The sequence below is a fragment of the Parastagonospora nodorum genome (assembly GCF_000146915.1).
Source record: "Parastagonospora nodorum SN15 chromosome Unknown scaffold_35, whole genome shotgun sequence".
Lineage (NCBI taxonomy): Eukaryota > Fungi > Ascomycota > Dothideomycetes > Pleosporales > Phaeosphaeriaceae > Parastagonospora > Parastagonospora nodorum.
In genome coordinates this window covers 332,643-350,177 of record NW_001884583.1, presented here as the reverse complement: position 1 = coordinate 350,177, position 17,535 = coordinate 332,643, and the positions used below count along the sequence as shown (strand labels likewise).

The following is a 17,535-nucleotide window of genomic DNA, read 5'->3' as shown; positions in this document are numbered from 1 at the left end:
GAAGTATAGAGTATTATTGTAATTCTTAGGCAATAGCTTCTCTAGCCTGCAGCAGTAGTTAGATCTTCTACTCTTATTATACTATTGCTACTATAGTATAAGCGCTTAGCTATTCTATATAAACTCTATTATTAGATAGAGCTTAGATAATAGATATTACTTTCTATAGTCTCTTCTTTATCTAATTAATAGAAAAGATATATATAAAAAGATAACTCTATATAAATATAATAGTAAGAGTGCTGCATTATAATGCAATAGATCTATTTTAAAGTATAAGAGCAGAGTTAGATTTACTATTCTAAGAAGTACTAAGAAGTAGAATCTCTAACGTTAAGCCTATTTAGGCATAATTTAGGCTTTTCTTATTATATTCTCTTAGCTAAGTATAAGAAACTATTATAATAATATCTAAGAATTTAATTTAATTAGATAGATAATTACGTAACTTTCTAGTATAGAATAAGATTAGTAAACTTATAAAAATATTAGGTTAAGAAAGAAGAGAGATAGTATTATAATCTAGAATTAAATAACTAAAAGCTCTATCTTATAAATACTAAAGTTCTATAACTAAGTAGTAAGGCTAAGTTAGAATGCTAAGAAATAGATTACATATATATACTAGTAAGTACTAGTAAGACTAGAAAGGCTTAGCATACTAGAATATACTAAGATAATAGAATCTAACTAAAGCATATAGTATATAGATAAGACTTAGAACTTTTATAGTTTAGTATCTTTAACTTTATATTATAAATTACCTTATACTTTAATTTATCTAATATATTATACTCTTTATAGAAGCTTCTTCTTACTATCTTAGTACGCTCTATCTCTATATCTAGTGCTATATCTCTTATCTGTAAAAACTAACTTAAGCTCTTTAATACTAGCTATCTAATTATTAGCTACTTAATAGATTTTAATATATTACTATAGTAGAATATAAGATATTCTATAAATAAGACTAGGTTCTAAGCGCTATTACTTCTATCTAATTTATAGTAGAGAGCTACTTTCTTCTAAACTTTTACTAAGAAGTTAGCTTAGATAAACGCATATTAGTTCTAATAGTCTCTAATAAAGTCTAAATTAACTATAAGCTTATATATAATAGTAATATACTAAGCGCTAAAAGTAGCTTTATTCTCTAAGAATAAGTTTTCTACTAGAAGTAGTTTGCGCTAAATTAGCGCCTATTTAGTTATAGAATAGATAAAGATATTCTCTATTTCTCTAACGTTAGAAGCTACTATAGTTAGAATTAAAGTTATTATAAGAGTAGAATAAGTAGTATTTAGTATAGCTATTAGAGTAGATAAAAGACTTAGAGCATTATTAAAGTGCGCTATAAGATTCTATAGCGCAGTATTAATAGAGCTAAGTTAAGTTTTAAAGGTATTTAAGCAGGCCTCTATCTAGATAAGATAAGCTTAAGAGTTATAATTAGAACTCTGCCTCTTAAGCTCTAAGTTAGATTAAGAGTCTATCTAGATACCTTTAAAGTTTAGTTACATATTAGTATAAAGAAGAAATATAATTATTATAGGCTAGCCTATAAGAATAGAATTATATAGTGCTAAATAAAGTTATATTTCTTATTAAGAAGGTATCTGTATATTGCCTATATATATCCTTCTTACTAACTAATTAGGCTTAAGGCGCTATTAGAAAGATGCCTAAGTATAGGCGTAGCCTATACTTTAATAATAGCTATAATTATTATAAGAGGTAACTAGCAGAAATATTAGAGCTTATAGAGAAGCTTAATTAGTATACTACGTATAGATCTTAGATATAATATAAGATATTCTATGCAGAATAGAGTAGATGCGAGAGTAGAAAGATATATAGATAGAAGGAAGGCTTAAGCGTAGAGGCTAAGCCTATTATAATAATTGCAGATATAGCTGGTAGAGATGTTAGGCGCGCTGAAGAATCGATTCCGGACGCAGGAAGACCCGAGGCCGAGTCGCTGAGTTTTGGTCCAACAACGTAGGCTTCAGCCATGATATTCTCGGGCGCTGAGCTGGATTTGGGCACGAGGCTAAGTCCAGACACATTCAGTAACCAGTGGATGCTAGAGATCGATGCCGCAACGGATTTTAGAGACGTGATAGGAAACATCTAGCGGCTTTGATTTGGTGGGTAACTATAGTTCATACAGGTCAAGTGCTAGCGTTATCACAACGCAAACGGGTACCAGTGACTGTGTGCTCTTCAACGTCGATCAGCTTGCCTGCATACGCTCTGAAGCCAGATTCACTAGCTGAAAGGAGTGCGTTAGGTTATCGAATGCCGCAATAGCCGATTAATCCATTGCTCCCTACACCTGGCAGACAGCCGAAGGCAACTGCGCATATTCAATGTACAACCAATGATACAATTTGACGGGCAATTTAGAGATGCATATCGATGATCAGCATTGTAGGCTTGACATCGTTCCGAAGTACCCATGAACAGCGCCGTGGTAGCGACGATCCCCGATGTCGACTCATCGCATGAAGACTTGCGGAGAGCATACAACGACATCCTCAACACAAACAGCACCTCTGTCGCAGTACTCACAACCGCATTCACTCCACTGCCGCGTGGTGAACGCTTCTTCCGGTCGCGCTTCCATGAACGCACTGACGACGGGGAGTTTGCCACCAACTGTCTCGGTGGCGTACTCGGTATCTCGAAGCTGGGTACGAACGTGCTTAAGCTGAAGATTGGGGAGCAGGAAGAGCAGGTGCTGGAGAGCGAGGGTAGTAGAATTTCGTATCAGGCGGTGAACCCCCGGCATTATCGGACAGCATTGAACGAGTTTAGGGGAAGGCTCGACTTGTTTGAGGGTGTGAAGGTGGTGGAGGAATTGGCGATGTGTGAACGGTGAAATCATGGAACTGGGTTTTAGGTGTCGGAGGGAGATGGGGAGACAGGTAGGTTGAAGAAGTAGACATAATTAATTACATTGTATAAGATTATGCTGTACTCTAAGAAACAGGAAGAAACAATCCACAAGGCTCAACGCATATGTTAGGAGAGCTTAGCACTGTGTACAGCTATTATTAAGCAGTGCCTTAAGGACAGCTAAAAAAAAGTTGCAAAAACATACAACAGCGGGGATTCGCCAGTGGTCACCCACCTGACTACTAATCCGCCGGTGCGCTGCTTAAATATGGCTGAGCGGACGGGAAGCCTTGTATTCAACGCCCTATGGTCGTATGTGAAAGAAAAAGCGTGTGGTAGGATTATATACTTGATGTTTGCGTGAAACAGACAGGTGCTGGTGTGGACTAACCCAGAGCACCAACGAAGATATACAGGCTACCTCTTCGTCTCTTCTCTTCGGGAAAGTATACTATCTAGATTCCGCTCACAACTTAGGGAATCGCACCCTCAAGAACTGATTCGGCCATGCAACGTCCACACCCAGTTGCCATGCAACTTTGAGCACCCATTCGGGCTCTCGCATGAACTGCCTCGCGACCAGAATGACATCAGCCATTGGCTCCTTTCCATCCTGTCCTTCCGTCATGCCTACCGCAGCCCGCACTTCCTCCGCCATCTCAGCGTCTGCCTTGCGTACTTTTACAGCTCCTCCCTCCTCGAGAATGTCTTTCGCCTGTTCCGCTTCCGTGATGAGGCCCACGGCGCCGATCAACAACTTCAAGCCCTCTTTCTTAACCTCCGACCGAATGCGAGACGCAATCAGCGTTTGATAATCCATCGAGTTGAAAGGATTGATCCGCTGCAGCGGACTATTCCCACCACTACTCGCATCCAGCAAGTCCACACCAAGCGCCGGCAGCACCTTCGCCAATCTGATGCTGCTCTCGACATCCCAAGAGCCATTTTTCTTGCCCAAATCCGTATCCTCCATCCACTCTGTCGTACTAATCCGCACAAACAACGGCATCGACTCCGGAATAACACGCCGAATCGCCCGCACAATGTCCAGTAGAAACCTCGTGCGATTCTCCCAACTCCCACCATACTTATCTGTCCGCCGATTCGTCACGGGCGACAGAAACTGATGCAATAAATACCCATGCGCAGCGTGAATCTCGATAACATCCACACCCGCTTTAACCGCCCTCTCCGCCGCGCGCGCCCACTCCTCGACCAACTCCCCGACCTCGCCCTCCGACAGCGCGCGCGGTGCCCAATACCCACACTCCTCATCGCCCTGCTTTTTCATATCCCACGCCCACTCCTCCCCGCCCATCGGCCCAACAACATCCCCCGGCCACCCGCCCACATCCGCCCCGGCCCTCAGACTAACCTTCCTCTTCCCGCCCTGCGTCTTCTGCGCGCCAGCAATCCAGGGCGCACATGTACTCGCCTTTCTCCCCGCATGCGCGAGCTGCACGCCCATCAGCGCGCCCTGGCTCTTGACAAAATCGCTGACTCGGCGCAAAGCCGGGATTTGCGCATCGCTCCAGAGGCCGGGGCAATTCGGAGAAATGCGGCCGTTGGGCGTGACGCCGGTAGCTTCGACGAAGACTAACGTGGAGCCCTTTAATGCGTAGTGCCCGAGGGTTGCGACGTGGTAGTCTGTGAGACAGCCGGTGGATGGGCCGGCAGAGGCGCAGGAGTATTGGCACATGGGGGCGAGGAGGATGCGGTTGCGGAGGGTGGTGGAGCGGATTTTCAGGGGCCGGAAGAGTGTTGGGGTGGGTTTGGCGGCTTGAGGGAGGGAGCCCGGCGAGGTGAGGTGTTGGGGGGTGAAGTATTCTAGGCCTGGGGCGCCGCGGTTGAGGTCTTTGGGAGCCATATTTCGTGGTTGGGAGAAGACGAGAAACTGGGAAGGAGGAGGGAGAGAAAGACGAAGGGGAAGGGAAAGTGTATATATGAGATTTGGGGCTAGCGAAAGACACGTTGGATAGGGCGATTTGTAACAAGCTATCAGAATAAGCGTTTACTTGCCGAGGTATATTTACGCTTGGGGCAGGTGGGATCCTACGCTAAGAGTGCGGTCCGACTCGCTGTGCCAAAGTAGAACAGTGTTTGTTTCGTTTAGGATGAATGGACAAAGCATTCTAAATGATGCCGTGGAACGTTGTTGGAAGTACACATAATATCGCACGGGCGATCGTTGGTGTGGATTCTGACTCTCTCCTATTGATATGCAGCATGGCCGAGGTTGACATACTCGGTAAGACAATGCAAAACTATTCGTGGAAGGAACTATAGGCGATATGTCAGTGTAGCCCTTTCCAATCGTCCTTTAGCGTAGTGTGGATCTAATATCCACGCTACGCCACGCTCTACGCGACATGTCGATGTGGTGACGTCAGTCGACTCGCGCCTGGTGTCATATATACGCTTCAGCAACAAGTTCACAAGACAACTGCAACACCCAAACAACTCTGAGATCAATACTCACCATCACATACATACCCAAATCCTCCTACACATCTCGACTTCACATCATGTCGGCACCAAACCAGAACCAACAACCCGGCCTCGTCGCCTCGCACGCGCAATACGTCAAGGGCGCCGCTGAAGTACGTCTCAAACCCATTTCTTTCCAGGCTCGCCTTCTGCTACGACTACACTCACCAATAATTCATGCTAACTCTCATCCAGGAAACCATCGGCAACGTCACCGGCAACGAGGCGTGGAAAGCCTCAGGCACGCAGGACAAGTCCCAAGCCGTTGATGCGATGAAGGCTGCGAGCGCGAACAGAGATCCCAACGCGCAGGGTTTTGGAGGGATTGAGGAGAAGGCGGGAAACTTGGTGGGGTGTGAGGGCATGCAGAAGGAGGGGGTGGAGAGCAAGAAGGAGTAGATTTTTGGAAGTGAATAGGAAAACGGAAGAATGACAATTTTCTAAGAGAATTGAGATGCACGTGGGACTTGAGTGAAGTGAAGATGTTCGTATATCTGGCGCGTGAGCTTATCGGGTATGTGCACATACGGTCGCTGGTGAAAGTGTTATCGATAGCGATCGCTTGGCGCGTTCACGCGACTTCCAAACCTCGAACTCCACCAAAATCTCCGTCTTCAACCCGCAAGAACGCTCCGAATCGTCCATTGGCCCTACCAACGACAATGGCGCCCCCCACGCGCGCCCGCTCCGTCAGCAAAGACGTCTTCCCCAAAGTCTTCTCCAAGCTCAAAACATCCGCCTACATCGACAACCTGCGCCCCAACGCCTCCATCTCCTCCTCGCACTACATCCGCAGCATCTCCTGGAACGCATCACGGCACGTTCATCGCAACCGGCGCCGCCGACCGCACCCTGCGCATCTGGAACCCGGAAAAGTCGAATGTGAAGAATTCGACGGAGCTGCGGACGCCCGGCGCGAGTGCGGTCACGTCGCTGGAGCGCGTGGCGTTTCACCCGATCAATGAGAATGAGCTGGCCAGCTGCGGGAGTGACGGCATGGTCAGATTTTGGGATATCAGGAGCAAGGCAAGTGTGGGGGAGGTCAAGGTCGGGGAGACGCCGTTTACGCTGGCGTGGTCGCCGGATGGGAGTGAGATTGTTGCGGGGCGGAAGGTATGAGAAGAAGTTCATTGGATTGAGGAGCATGTGCTGATGAGTGTAGGATAATGTGCTGGCATCGATTGACCGCACGGCACTTCGCGTGCTTGCAGAACACCGACAACCGCTTCAGACGAACCAGTGCGTGTTCGACTGGTCGGGCAATCACCTCTTCATGACGGGCGGCGATGGAAGTGTCAAGATTGTGGATTACCCGTCCTTCGAACCCGTACTCACGCTCAACGCCCACACGTCCTCGTGCTACGCCATCACAATGTCACCGAGTGGGGAGTACATGGCAGCTGGGGGCGGAGACGCACTCGTCTCGCTCTGGGACACGCAAGAATGGATATGCGTGCGCACATTCGACCTCACAAAAGAGCTCATCAAGAGCATAGACTTTTCGTTTGATGGCAGCTATATCACGGCGGGCTCGGACGACAAAGAAGAGAAGAAGCTTAGGATCGCACACGTGGAGACGGGAGAGGTGGTGCATTCGATCGACATCCCTACGCCGGCATCGCATGTCGCGTGGCATCCATGTCGGTATATCCTGGCATACTCGGCGGATCAACAGGGACTGAAGATTGTGGGAGGCATTAATTGAGAGAGTGATGGTTTTAAGATCGACATATACGCACGATACCCATTCGAATTCGATCTCGACTTTTCTGCGCACACTTCGTTGCTTGATCCATCTTCTAGCGCCTTCTTTCCGCCTGTGACGCAATCCACATCGAGCTCGGAATATCAAACGCCGATGTCGACACTTCGAAGCTGCGAAACCAGGACTACATTGCTATACCATCACATTCACCATGGACATTCAAGCGCAAATCAATCCAGCAGACCTGTTCTCTCCGAAAGGACTGGTTGTTGTAGTCACAGGTGGCGGTAGTGGTACGTTCTCAAGCTCCAGAGCTACCCCTCTGTGCCCCGCATCCACGACAACAACTCACCATTGCCAGGACTTGGAGCTGCAATTGCTTCAGCACTTTACCAGAACGGCGCCGCAAAGGTCTACATTCTCGGCCGTCGTCGGAATGTTCTTGAGAAGGCCAAGAGAGAGATTGTATCGTCGCCTCACGGGTCCCTAGCCTCCGACTCTGTCATTCAAGAGATCGTCTGCGATGTAACCGATCTCGACTCCATCAAAGTAGCGGTTGAAACCATCAAGAAAGATGTAGGCTTCGTCGACGTCCTCATCAACAACGCCGGTGTCCTCGGCCCAAAGAACGGCCAGGACATCTACAAAGCCGAATCCATCGAACAGCTGGCCGACACCATGACCAAAGACTGGGACGGCTGGGCGAACGCTTTCGCAATCAACACCCAGGCCGTCATCGGTGTGTCCGCCCAGTTCCTCCCGCTCCTTGAAGCAGCCAACACGCGCCGCGGCTTCGCGCCAGGCAAAGTCACCGGCACAGGCATCGCGCGCGCCCACGACAAATCCAAATTATCCCAAATCGGCACGTCAGAAGATGACGACCGCATGGCGCAAATCATCACCGTCGCATCCGTGGCGTCCTACATGCGCTGGGTTTCCGCAGGCCTCGCATACAACGCAACCAAATCTGCCGCTGCGCACCTCGCTAAAATGATGTCCACCTTCCTCGCTGAATGGGGCATTCGAAGCAACATCATCGCGCCCGGACCGTATCCCAGCGAGATGACGGCGAGTAATCCTGCAGCTTATGGCACGGGACAGATTCCGCAGGGCAGAATGGGTGGGTTGGGAGACATCGCGGGGACGGTGCTGTATCTTGTGGGGAGGGGCGGGGCGTATGTCAATGGTTGTGTGCAGGTCACTGATGGGGGGAGGATGGGGGGTTTTTCCGGCTGTTTATTAGGAGATATACGTTGATGTTCCTGGATATCTCAGGCCACAAGAAAAGTTCTGAAAATGCTGGCTGGGCTTCTGTAACATTCCAGAATTGGTTTCTTTGATACCGGATCTCGTTTGGTTCGTTTTAGTGCCCCGAAGACATACATCCATCTCCGGACCCCGGCATCAAACTTTGACACAATTCCCGAAATGGTAAAGACCTTGTTTCACGCCACTGTTTTTCGAGTACCTTGGTACCCTCCAAAACCACAACCCACTCACTACAAGATATATATCTCTCCCACCAACCTCCTCTCCCATTCGCATTTGCATTTCCATCCATCACATCACATCATAAGATAACCCATCTACCTTCACACCCCCAAACCCACGGAAAAGGAGAAACTTCAAAATGAAATTCACACTCCTCACCACCCTCGCGCTCACCACACTCACCTCCGCCCTTCCACCGGACTATGAATACCGCCCCTTCGCCACGCCCGACCTGCCCCCTGCAAAACCCCACGTGGATTTGAATATCTTGTGGGAAATGTGTACGTGCACCCCTCATTGTAGTCAGTTTTCCAACATGAAGAGCGACTTTGCTAACGAAGTGTGATTTCACAGGCAGGATGCTCACTGATAGAGGGCCCGCGAGCCTGCCGCATTTGGATTTGAGTCCGGGTATGTGTGTGCGGTTGGTTAAGCCGCTTTTTGGGTTTCCTTAGATCGGCGGGAGGGGGTGGGACGGGGAGGGAATGGGCAAGGAAAGGGGATATACAGGCGATGGAAAGGGGATGTAGACATGGACGTGGAAATATGAGAATGGATCATAAGCGCGATAGGCGGTGTTTTGAGTGCGTTGTGTTCATTTTGAATGCAATTATGGATTTGCATGTGACTTTGAGATGATATTCCCTCTTGAATGCCTATGTGAATTTTGAGGTATGAGATTGTGTGTGTGGTGTAGGTGTCCGTGTCCGTGTCCGATCTTTGGAACCGAACTATCTTAGAACCACGGGCAATGATTTCGATTTGTTAACGCACAACATTCGGCCCCACTCTCCACCTTGATGCCATGAATCCATCCAAGACACGGTATGAGGTTCGGAAGGCGAGGAGAAGTGCGGAATTTTCTCATTTCAATCTTCACTTCCTCATAACTCCCCATGGTATCCAAGACCCTTCCGTACCACACAACAGCATCATCCCATAGATAAAAGCCATACGCACTCCTACTCCTTCAGCATCTTCCGCCTCATCCAGAATATCTTCACACCACATTCACACCTCACCATGAAACTCACACACCACCTCGCCGCGCTCCTCGTGTGCATCACGCCCACCCTCGCCAGCACCCCACGATCCATCGAGCGTCCCGAAACGTCCCCTTACGGTTACTCCCCCGCCGCCCTTCCGGAGCACTTTGAAATGCCCCATATAGATTCTCGTGGTGAAGGGGCGAGCGATGTGTCGCTTGCTTGTGCGTATATACTTCCCCATCTCATTGAATAGGCTTGCTAATGTGAGATGTGTTAGGCGACCTCTTCTTATCGCGCGGCGCAGATGTCTTTGTTGGGATGAGCAAGGAGGAGTGCATGGCTGCGATGGGCGGATTTGTAAAGGAGGCGAGGAAGGGGAAGTCGCAGGGGGAGTGGATGGTGGATTTGGAGAATCTGGTGATGAGTTTGGAGGGGAGGGAGAAGAGGTCGAAGTCCTGATTTTAGAGAGGGGTAATGCAATGATCAGACGCGTTCATGCCTTCCTTGGGTACATGATTGTGAACCCAGAAATTCATTGTTTGACCTCCGCGTATCTTTGCTCACCCCGCGGAGGTTACGGTGAATCATTTGTTTGTGCGTCGCAAAGATGTTGAAATGGGTGAAATTCACTGTTCCAACAAACTTGGGTGCTCTTGCTATAAAGTATCTGGTTTTCCATGCTACCGCTGCCCGCAACTTCAATTTCTTTTGTCGAATATTTCCCTCAACTGCCACGATCGCAACCGGGAGTGGAAACTCTCCAGACTCTAGCGGAGCAGAAGCCCCAACCGCCTCGTTCTACACAAAACGAAAATGAAGCTCGTGTATCTGATCATCTTGTTGATAGGTCCCGTCTCCGCCGGCAATCGCTGACAAGATATGGAAGACGACCTATATAGACGCGCAGACCAAATTACTCGGGTGTCTAGGTACCTGCGCGGAGACTTGAACGATGTGACTGCATAGAGGGGATCAATTTTGCATGGATCGCTCACAGACATCCACGGAAGACCTTGACGGTCAATAGTTGAGCAAAGTTTCAAGGGAATTGATCATAATTGCACTAGTCAAATTCCTCGATTATCGCGCATAGTTTGGATATTTCACTTCACTTAGAAGCGAAGATCCTTGTGTCGCCGCAGCAGACAGACTAATAATCACAACTACGTCTCCGACTTGGAACATCTTCAGCTCAATTAGCCCATTCAATTTTTCACGGCAACATTTACTGACAACACATCTCTGTAAACTGCCTAGCCCTTCCATGTTCGTGTATCTTCGCAAATTTCCCTACCTAGCTAAAATTCCACGTTGTAGGCGAAGCCAAGTATCGAGGCGACTTCCCTGACGGTATTACCCAGGCCGCTAAGCTGACGTGCGTGGTACTCAAGCTCAAGGCGGCCGAGGTCCGTCAAGCCATTGCGAAGTGGGAACGTATAACTGCTCACATAGCCCCATCAGACTATTTTCACGAAACTCTACACAAATGTAAGTATCTCCAGACCTATCTCTCCCTACGCAGCTGATGTTTTATGCTGCAAGCGAAGTTGTGTACCCAAACCACAGGACCGACTGTATCGTAGGGATGGCGTGGAAGTTGTGTGTGGTTAAGAAAGGTAAAAGTATTGACATGAGTATTCCTGATGCGACATCTGAAGAAATTAAAAAAGTGGAAAGCCTCATCGAGGCGGTTGAGGTGGATTTTGAGCAATAGGATAGCGCGATGAAGGGGTATCGGGATATGAGATTGTCTCTCATCGTGGATGAATGGTGGTGTCTGGATTAGACGAATTCTTCTCCAATTCGCTCATATTCACTGCACCCCATAGATCAATAGCTCCAAGGAATGGAAGATATCTGGTCAAGTCGTATTCTTTTCTTATTCAGGGAGCTTCGTAGTGAGTGGTTGTCATGCTACCGTCTGCAATGCTGAGGCTGTGGAGGCGGTGATGCGCGAACATTTACTCCTGCCTCACGCCGTCGTTCTCTTGCCACACAAAACTTGTTTCACGCATGCAATTTCTCTGTAAAATTTTCTTGTGCTTGAGAAACCGGTAGCGAGAGTCTACCAGATCTTAGTGGGCTAAAGAATCGCAGTGCCAACATATAAATGCATTATCCACTCTCTTTCGGTCTGCCATCTCTGAACCTCTAGAGCCTCGTCCCACAAGAACAAATTTCAAAATGAAGCTCGCACACCTACTTATTCTGTCCATGGGCTGTGTATCTGCTGGCCTCAGCAGCCAAGATATCGAAGACGAAATGTACGAAACCGCAGTGATAATCATTCTTACATCGGAGTACATGCGAGGAGGATGGGACGGTATATCTGGGTAGAAGGAGTAGACCCGAGATGGCCATTATCGCCTAGATACCAGGAACAAGCTCAAAAAAGATACGAGTTCACAATGCAAGTAAGTGGTTCAAATCCTGCGCTTGGTAGCGCATACCCTAGCATGCCACATCCTAACAGACATGGCTATATATAAGACTCTCCCATTCCTGTCAGGATTTTCCTTCTTATCAAATACATGTTCAAAAACAATCTCAGACGCCGTCATAAAGTTGCTCAGCCCGACATCCATGCTCCTGAGCGCCGCGCGCGTCCTCTCCACCTTCGAGTCAAACGATACCGCCACGGTACTACAGCTTCCTGAACGCAATTTTGACCTCCAAACTGCATCAATTGTCTGTACGCAACCTCGGACAGTATTTGTATGTAATGCAACCTTTTGCTAAAGTGTCAAACCTACAGGCACAGCCTTGCACACAGGTTACAGGCATGATTTTGCCATGATGCTCGCTAGGAGTGCGTGCATGAAGGAACTCGCACTACAGGTGGCAGGAATTGGTCAACTTCGACAAGGTGTTCAAAGAACAAGTCAATCGCATGGTGCAAAGGGCGAACGAGGGCTTGGTTTAGGATCTTTCATCTAGATCGAGCAAGATGCGCGTCGCTGATTCCATTCTAGCTTGGTCGAGAACGGTCGGAACGTGGGATCAGCTAAGACTGCAGTGAGGGGGTAGTAGGCATCTTTTGTGACTACCACGGAACAAAAGCTTCTATCGTACTAAAGTGTAATAATTATCTTCCTAACTGCTCTGTGGCCAAACTTGCTTGATCCGAAAACGTGAGGTTTGAGAAACGCCTCTTCAGACTAGCAATTCATGTGACATTCAGAAAAAGCAAGCATAGAACGTAATACGTTGTGGATGCAGTAATTCAGTAAAGAGAAGCGGCGCTCATCCAACGTACATTACGGTCCAGCCAATTAAAGACAAGCGCCAACCATATCTCAAACCAAGGTACCCAGCAATCATGAAGTACCAAGAAAGTCGCCAGCGTGCTTCGCTAACATCTCTCAACATCTCTAACTCTCTATCCTACCTCACCCTCCAAAACCTCACAAGCACCACACCACGGCTTCGACGCTCCGTTTTACCTTGCCACAATCCAACCTCCCAGTAAACACACCAACTCTCCACCCTCGAACACACCACACAGAAAAATGCGTCCCGCACACATCCTCCTCTCCCTGCTCCCCGCTCTCTTCCCCCCAGCCCGCGCCCTCCCCGCCCAAGACGATGCCTTCCGCGTCGACCGCCTGATCCGCAAGGCAGGCGTGGAAGACAGATGTATTGATTATGCATGTGCGTACACTAACCATTCCTTCTAACCACTGCTGCATACTCACATGATCGCAGGCCACTCCTTCACGCCCGCCAAAATGTGCTCGCACGACCAGCGCGAGCACATGCAATACGTGTGCTGGGACATAATGCACGGCGGGACGGGCGGGTTCGGGGAGACGGATCGGCTGGGCAAGATGTTGGTGGATGGGGTGCGGAGGGAGATGCGGGTGTTGGAGAGGTGGGTTAGGCATACTGAGTTATAGCTCAGCATTTCGCAGTCAATGAGTATTAGCATTACTTAATCTAGTAAGATTGGACGGGAAATGCAGGAAGTCAGAAACGCTTTTGTATTCATGGTATCATATCTAACGTTGCATTTGTCGTGATGCATGCTCACAAAGAACGCCCGGGCGTATGCTAATTTCTGCTTTACCAACCCATCAAGCGCAACCACGTTACTCTCTCAGCACCGCGATTGCTCTCATCGCACTTGTCATGACTTCATTACCTTCTGCTTTGGTTCTCCCATAAAAGCGATCCTTGAAGGTGCTTGCATGGCCGCTCTACATCCGTCCAAGCACACCTCTCACGCTACCCTTCAGCATGACGCTGCCCTTGACAGGTAGCTCTCCAATACCCGTGTTACCGCCTGAGCCCTCATTAAGCCAACGCTGAAGCAAGTCGTTGCTCTCCTTAGGCTTGATATCTGGGCTCGCAGTACCGACTGTAACGTGCGCGACAGGATTTGTGGACTCAAATACGAGCTCCTCGGTCGTCGAGCCCTGTTCGGTGTTGATCTGAAGGGTGCTAGATCCGTTCAGTCGAATAACGAAGCACATGATACGGTCATCCCAGATCAGACGCTCCAGGTGAACGCTGCACGTACCGAGTTCCGGCTCCCAGGATTTATCACCCGTCTGCTGCGACGCCTCGGAGAGCTTCATCAGCTTGTCCCAGTATGGTGGATTGTCGGATGCGGATGCGCGATGCATGAGCGTGACGTGGAACTCGTTCTGCACACGACGGGTCTGCTTCAGTTGCATGTACATTTTAGATGTCGAAGCGTCTTTACCGGCGAAGACAGCGTCTAGGATCGAGTTCACGCGCGAGTTGTCGAGGCGGACGGAAAAGTACTCCATGCGAGGTGCCTTCTTGGCCCTAGCTTCCTGATGAGACTGTTTTCGCGCGTTGTTATTCTGCGCACCCTTGAGGTTACCGCCGTTGCCACCGTTCCGAGAAAGGTCCATCTTGAAGTCTGGAGTGTAGTCGTTCATGGCCCAATGAATGGCCTCGTCCATGTCGGTATCAGTGGGCATGTCTTTGCCTTCGAACAAGGCGGGGTACGTCTCGAACATTCTGCTGATGATGACTTCAAGGTTTTCGCGAGATTCGACAGTGGGATCGATGTTGATGACGAGATCAAAGTAGTCATCAGGTGCATCTGAAGTGTCGACTGGCTGGAAGCGGTGCATGAAGCCCTCCATGATCTCAATAATCTCCCCAGAGCCTTTTGAGCCTGCCTGAATGGTTTGATGATTGTCTCCGCGATCCAGAACACGCTTTCGAGTCGCGTTACGGATGCTGTCGTAATTTGAGCGCTCGTGCACATAGTGTAGTGCGACAAAGCGCGCATCGGGTACAGTCTTGGAAATGTCGGTGATAATCTGGTCTCGCTCGCGCTTCTGATGATTGTTGCGGTCTGCAATGACGACAGGATTGGTGACGAGAAGGGCGGATATCGTGTCCGCAAAGATCTGGCCCCGTCCCTTCTTTGCCTTGACGTTGTCGTTCTGGTAGTGGCCCCAGCCGAACAGCTTCACGAGCGCGAGAGCCAAGGTTGTCTTCCCGCAGCCTATAGTTGCGACAGGAACGAGGACGATATTGCGCGTCGCCTTCTTGCTCTCAATCGGACCGTTCTCCAGCTCCTGCCTGATGATTTCCGCACCAGTCGTCCCACGATAAGCCAGGAAGTCGTCGCGGAGCTTGATGATGCCATGATTTGCGTTGTAGGATTTCGCAAGTCCAGGGTTTTGTGCAAACATCTTCCGCGCAAAGGTGAGATACTCTTTCGTGATGGCCTCGTGCTTCTTGTACCGGGGAGGTTTGCCGCCAATCAATGCCTTTGTACATTCGCGCCACTGGCGGTACATGAGATATGGCTCCTCGAACTTGTACTTGAAGAACCAGTCTGTGTAAGGTCCATCGCCCTCACGCGACTGGCAACGAATGACGAAGCCCTCGGTGTCGCGCCCATTGTAGTTGCCCGTCTCAGCGACCTTGTCGAGGAACTTCTTGACCTCCTGGATGTCGTTCTCCATGACGTATTCAACCTTCTTCATGCCCCACTCGTCGGCGAACTTGTCGACGAGGTGTCCGGGATATGTAGCAAACTCTGGCAGGTTCAGGTTTATGCCGTGGACGTAGAGACCAGCCTGGTCGGGGGTGTAGGCGAGCACGTGCTCTTCGAAGTCGTCGTCGCATAGCTCGGCGACAAGGGTCGCATTCATGGCTCGTAGTGTCCGTGCCAGATCCTCCTTCCTCTTTCCCTTTGTGGCAATGTGCCTCTCAGCCCACTTCTCGCCCACTTGGGCATGGCTGGGCTCGTCGCCTCTAGGGCCCGTCGAGTGTTTGCTGCAGACTAGCAGTGTGTCGTCGTCCAATCCGGAGATGAAGATGATGCAGCCATTCTCCTTCACGCTCAACTCGTACGGGCCCCGAGTGTCGCGCGTGACATTCTTCCACTCCGTCTTCCGTACCTCGCCGTGGTTGAAGAACTTGTCGTACCCTCGCACAGCAATCTCGCATTGACCCTGGCGGTTCAGGTAGGTGAATAGACCTCGCGCATATGTGGGCAGGTTTGCTTTCTTGTAGTCCCACTCGTTCATCTTCCAAGAGTCGACTGTGCGGCCATTTGGCAGATCGAATGTGTGTTTTTTGACCGAGAAACCGCCAGCGCCTTTCTTGCCCTTGTGTGCTTCGAGTGAGTGCACTAGCGCTGTGATCTCCTTCGGGTCCTGAGCCACGTACGGCGCCGTGTCGCGGTGCGCCATGGTGGTGGCCGGTGTGTGTGGCCTAAGAAGGAATGCGTGTCGGTTGAATAAAGTGTGGTGTATTCCTGAAATATCTGAGAAGAAGCAAAGCTTGAGCGCCCGAGTGAGAGGTTGTTCTCCGTGAAGAGCTGGAAGGTGAAATGATTAGAGGGTGGGGAACAATTTTTAGACACACGGTCATTCAGGCAACAACGCTGACAGGCGTGTGCAATAAGCTGTAACAAGTACGCGCAGCAAGCAAGGGCGCACCTGTACTGAATTCTACGCCGGGAAAGAAACAGCAGAAAGGGCGCAGGCGCGTTGTGATCAGATTAGAGTCATCGTGTGTTTTGTTTGTCGCTATGAGATCACCAAGTGGCTGGTGCAACTGTGGCGCAATCGCGGGGCAGTCGCGCTAACAGCCCTATCACCGCTCACTCGTCGTTCCTCATTCTTCGTCTCTCATCATGTATGCTATGCTTCATTCAGCTTTCCAGGTTCATGCTAAGAGCGATTTCACACTCGAAATCACCAAAGACACGTAGAACTGCGATGCCAGGCGCATAAACATCACTAATTCCATCGCGAATGCGCCGTGGAACACACAAGTTTAATCGATATACCTCTCTGTATTGCTGGAAAGTGCCTTTTATCTGTCACTATTCACTATGCGCCAATTTCTCTTCCATCAACGTTTTCTTCTTTCAGCATCTCAAGTTTACTATACTGCTACATGCTACAGTTCTTGCCGAGACTCCGACTACATTGTTATCCGCGCTTCTCTCAACAATCTATGAGCAAGCAGTAGGCTGCGCGAAACCCTCAACAACCCTCCCATATTTTGCAATCGCTCTATTCGCCTGGAATGTATACCCATAGTTTGCGCAGTGCGACTCACATGCTCCCGTACCCTCGAGATCAATATCGTAGTTCGTGTAGTCATTCTTCTTGTACTCGTTGCCATTGACCTTGAACTTGTCCGACTGCACGACTTCCTGGTTATAGCAGATCTGCCCGACTCCGCAGATGCCCGTGTCCACGCAGTGCTCGAGCAGGAGCCAGAGGGCGCAGCCGTCTGGGCGCGCGCCGATCGTGTTGCATTCGACGTTGCCACTGACGCTGGCTTCTTTGCCGTCTTGCTGGGTAAATGTGGTGGTCATGAGTTCGACGGTGGCTTGTTGGCCTTCGCCGGGTATCTCGCAGTCGCAGCGGTGCCATTCGAATCGGGAGCTGAGCACCGTTGGTGCTGCGACGGCGAGGAGGACGAGTGGGTGGAGGAAGGACAGCATTTTGATGATGTGAT

General features: G+C 49.4%; 9 protein-coding genes across 9 annotated transcripts; 6 read left to right on the top strand and 3 right to left on the bottom strand.

The window, feature by feature from the left end:
* Window positions 1-2,497: 2,497 nt before the first annotated feature.
* On the bottom strand, window positions 2,498-4,765 carry SNOG_15117 (hypothetical protein; the record flags this gene model as incomplete). Its single annotated transcript, XM_001805228.1, has 3 exons — window positions 2,498-2,740; window positions 3,386-3,884; window positions 4,038-4,765. The coding sequence occupies 3 exons, from the start codon at window positions 4,763-4,765 to the stop codon at window positions 2,498-2,500; spliced, it is 1,470 nt and encodes a 489-aa protein (XP_001805280.1).
* A 588-nt stretch (window positions 4,766-5,353) lies between these two features.
* SNOG_15116 (hypothetical protein) lies at window positions 5,354-5,834 on the top strand. The gene is made up of 2 exons (XM_001805227.1): window positions 5,354-5,498; window positions 5,581-5,834. Exons 1-2 carry the CDS (start codon window positions 5,424-5,426, stop codon window positions 5,782-5,784), a joined length of 279 nt encoding a protein of 92 aa, XP_001805279.1. The 5' UTR covers window positions 5,354-5,423; the 3' UTR covers window positions 5,785-5,834.
* Window positions 5,835-5,867: 33 nt separating this feature from the next.
* On the top strand, window positions 5,868-8,347 carry SNOG_15115 (hypothetical protein; the record flags this gene model as incomplete). The annotated part of the gene is made up of 4 exons (XM_001805226.1): window positions 5,868-5,899; window positions 6,012-6,498; window positions 6,548-7,072; window positions 7,382-8,347. 4 exons carry the CDS (start codon window positions 5,868-5,870, stop codon window positions 8,345-8,347), a joined length of 2,010 nt encoding a protein of 669 aa, XP_001805278.1.
* Window positions 8,348-8,720: 373 nt separating this feature from the next.
* SNOG_15113 (hypothetical protein) lies at window positions 8,721-9,036 on the top strand (the record flags this gene model as incomplete). The annotated part of the gene is made up of 2 exons (XM_001805225.1): window positions 8,721-8,862; window positions 8,936-9,036. The coding sequence occupies 2 exons, from the start codon at window positions 8,721-8,723 to the stop codon at window positions 9,034-9,036; spliced, it is 243 nt and encodes an 80-aa protein (XP_001805277.1).
* A 568-nt stretch (window positions 9,037-9,604) lies between these two features.
* Window positions 9,605-10,029, top strand: SNOG_15112 (hypothetical protein; the record flags this gene model as incomplete). Its single annotated transcript, XM_001805224.1, has 2 exons — window positions 9,605-9,791; window positions 9,848-10,029. The coding sequence occupies 2 exons, from the start codon at window positions 9,605-9,607 to the stop codon at window positions 10,027-10,029; spliced, it is 369 nt and encodes a 122-aa protein (XP_001805276.1).
* Window positions 10,030-11,754: 1,725 nt separating this feature from the next.
* Window positions 11,755-12,493, top strand: SNOG_15111 (hypothetical protein; the record flags this gene model as incomplete). Its single annotated transcript, XM_001805223.1, has 4 exons — window positions 11,755-11,834; window positions 11,956-11,984; window positions 12,122-12,285; window positions 12,416-12,493. The coding sequence occupies 4 exons, from the start codon at window positions 11,755-11,757 to the stop codon at window positions 12,491-12,493; spliced, it is 351 nt and encodes a 116-aa protein (XP_001805275.1).
* A 586-nt stretch (window positions 12,494-13,079) lies between these two features.
* On the top strand, window positions 13,080-13,466 carry SNOG_15110 (hypothetical protein; the record flags this gene model as incomplete). The annotated part of the gene is made up of 2 exons (XM_001805222.1): window positions 13,080-13,221; window positions 13,276-13,466. The coding sequence occupies 2 exons, from the start codon at window positions 13,080-13,082 to the stop codon at window positions 13,464-13,466; spliced, it is 333 nt and encodes a 110-aa protein (XP_001805274.1).
* Window positions 13,467-13,563: 97 nt separating this feature from the next.
* SNOG_15109 (hypothetical protein) lies at window positions 13,564-16,253 on the bottom strand (the record flags this gene model as incomplete). Its single annotated transcript, XM_001805221.1, has 1 exon — window positions 13,564-16,253. The coding sequence occupies one exon, from the start codon at window positions 16,251-16,253 to the stop codon at window positions 13,767-13,769; it is 2,487 nt and encodes an 828-aa protein (XP_001805273.1). The 3' UTR covers window positions 13,564-13,766.
* An 831-nt stretch (window positions 16,254-17,084) lies between these two features.
* Window positions 17,085-17,521, bottom strand: SNOG_15108 (hypothetical protein; the record flags this gene model as incomplete). The annotated part of the gene is made up of 2 exons (XM_001805220.1): window positions 17,085-17,092; window positions 17,131-17,521. The coding sequence occupies 2 exons, from the start codon at window positions 17,519-17,521 to the stop codon at window positions 17,085-17,087; spliced, it is 399 nt and encodes a 132-aa protein (XP_001805272.1).
* Between the last annotated feature and the right edge of the window lie 14 nt (window positions 17,522-17,535).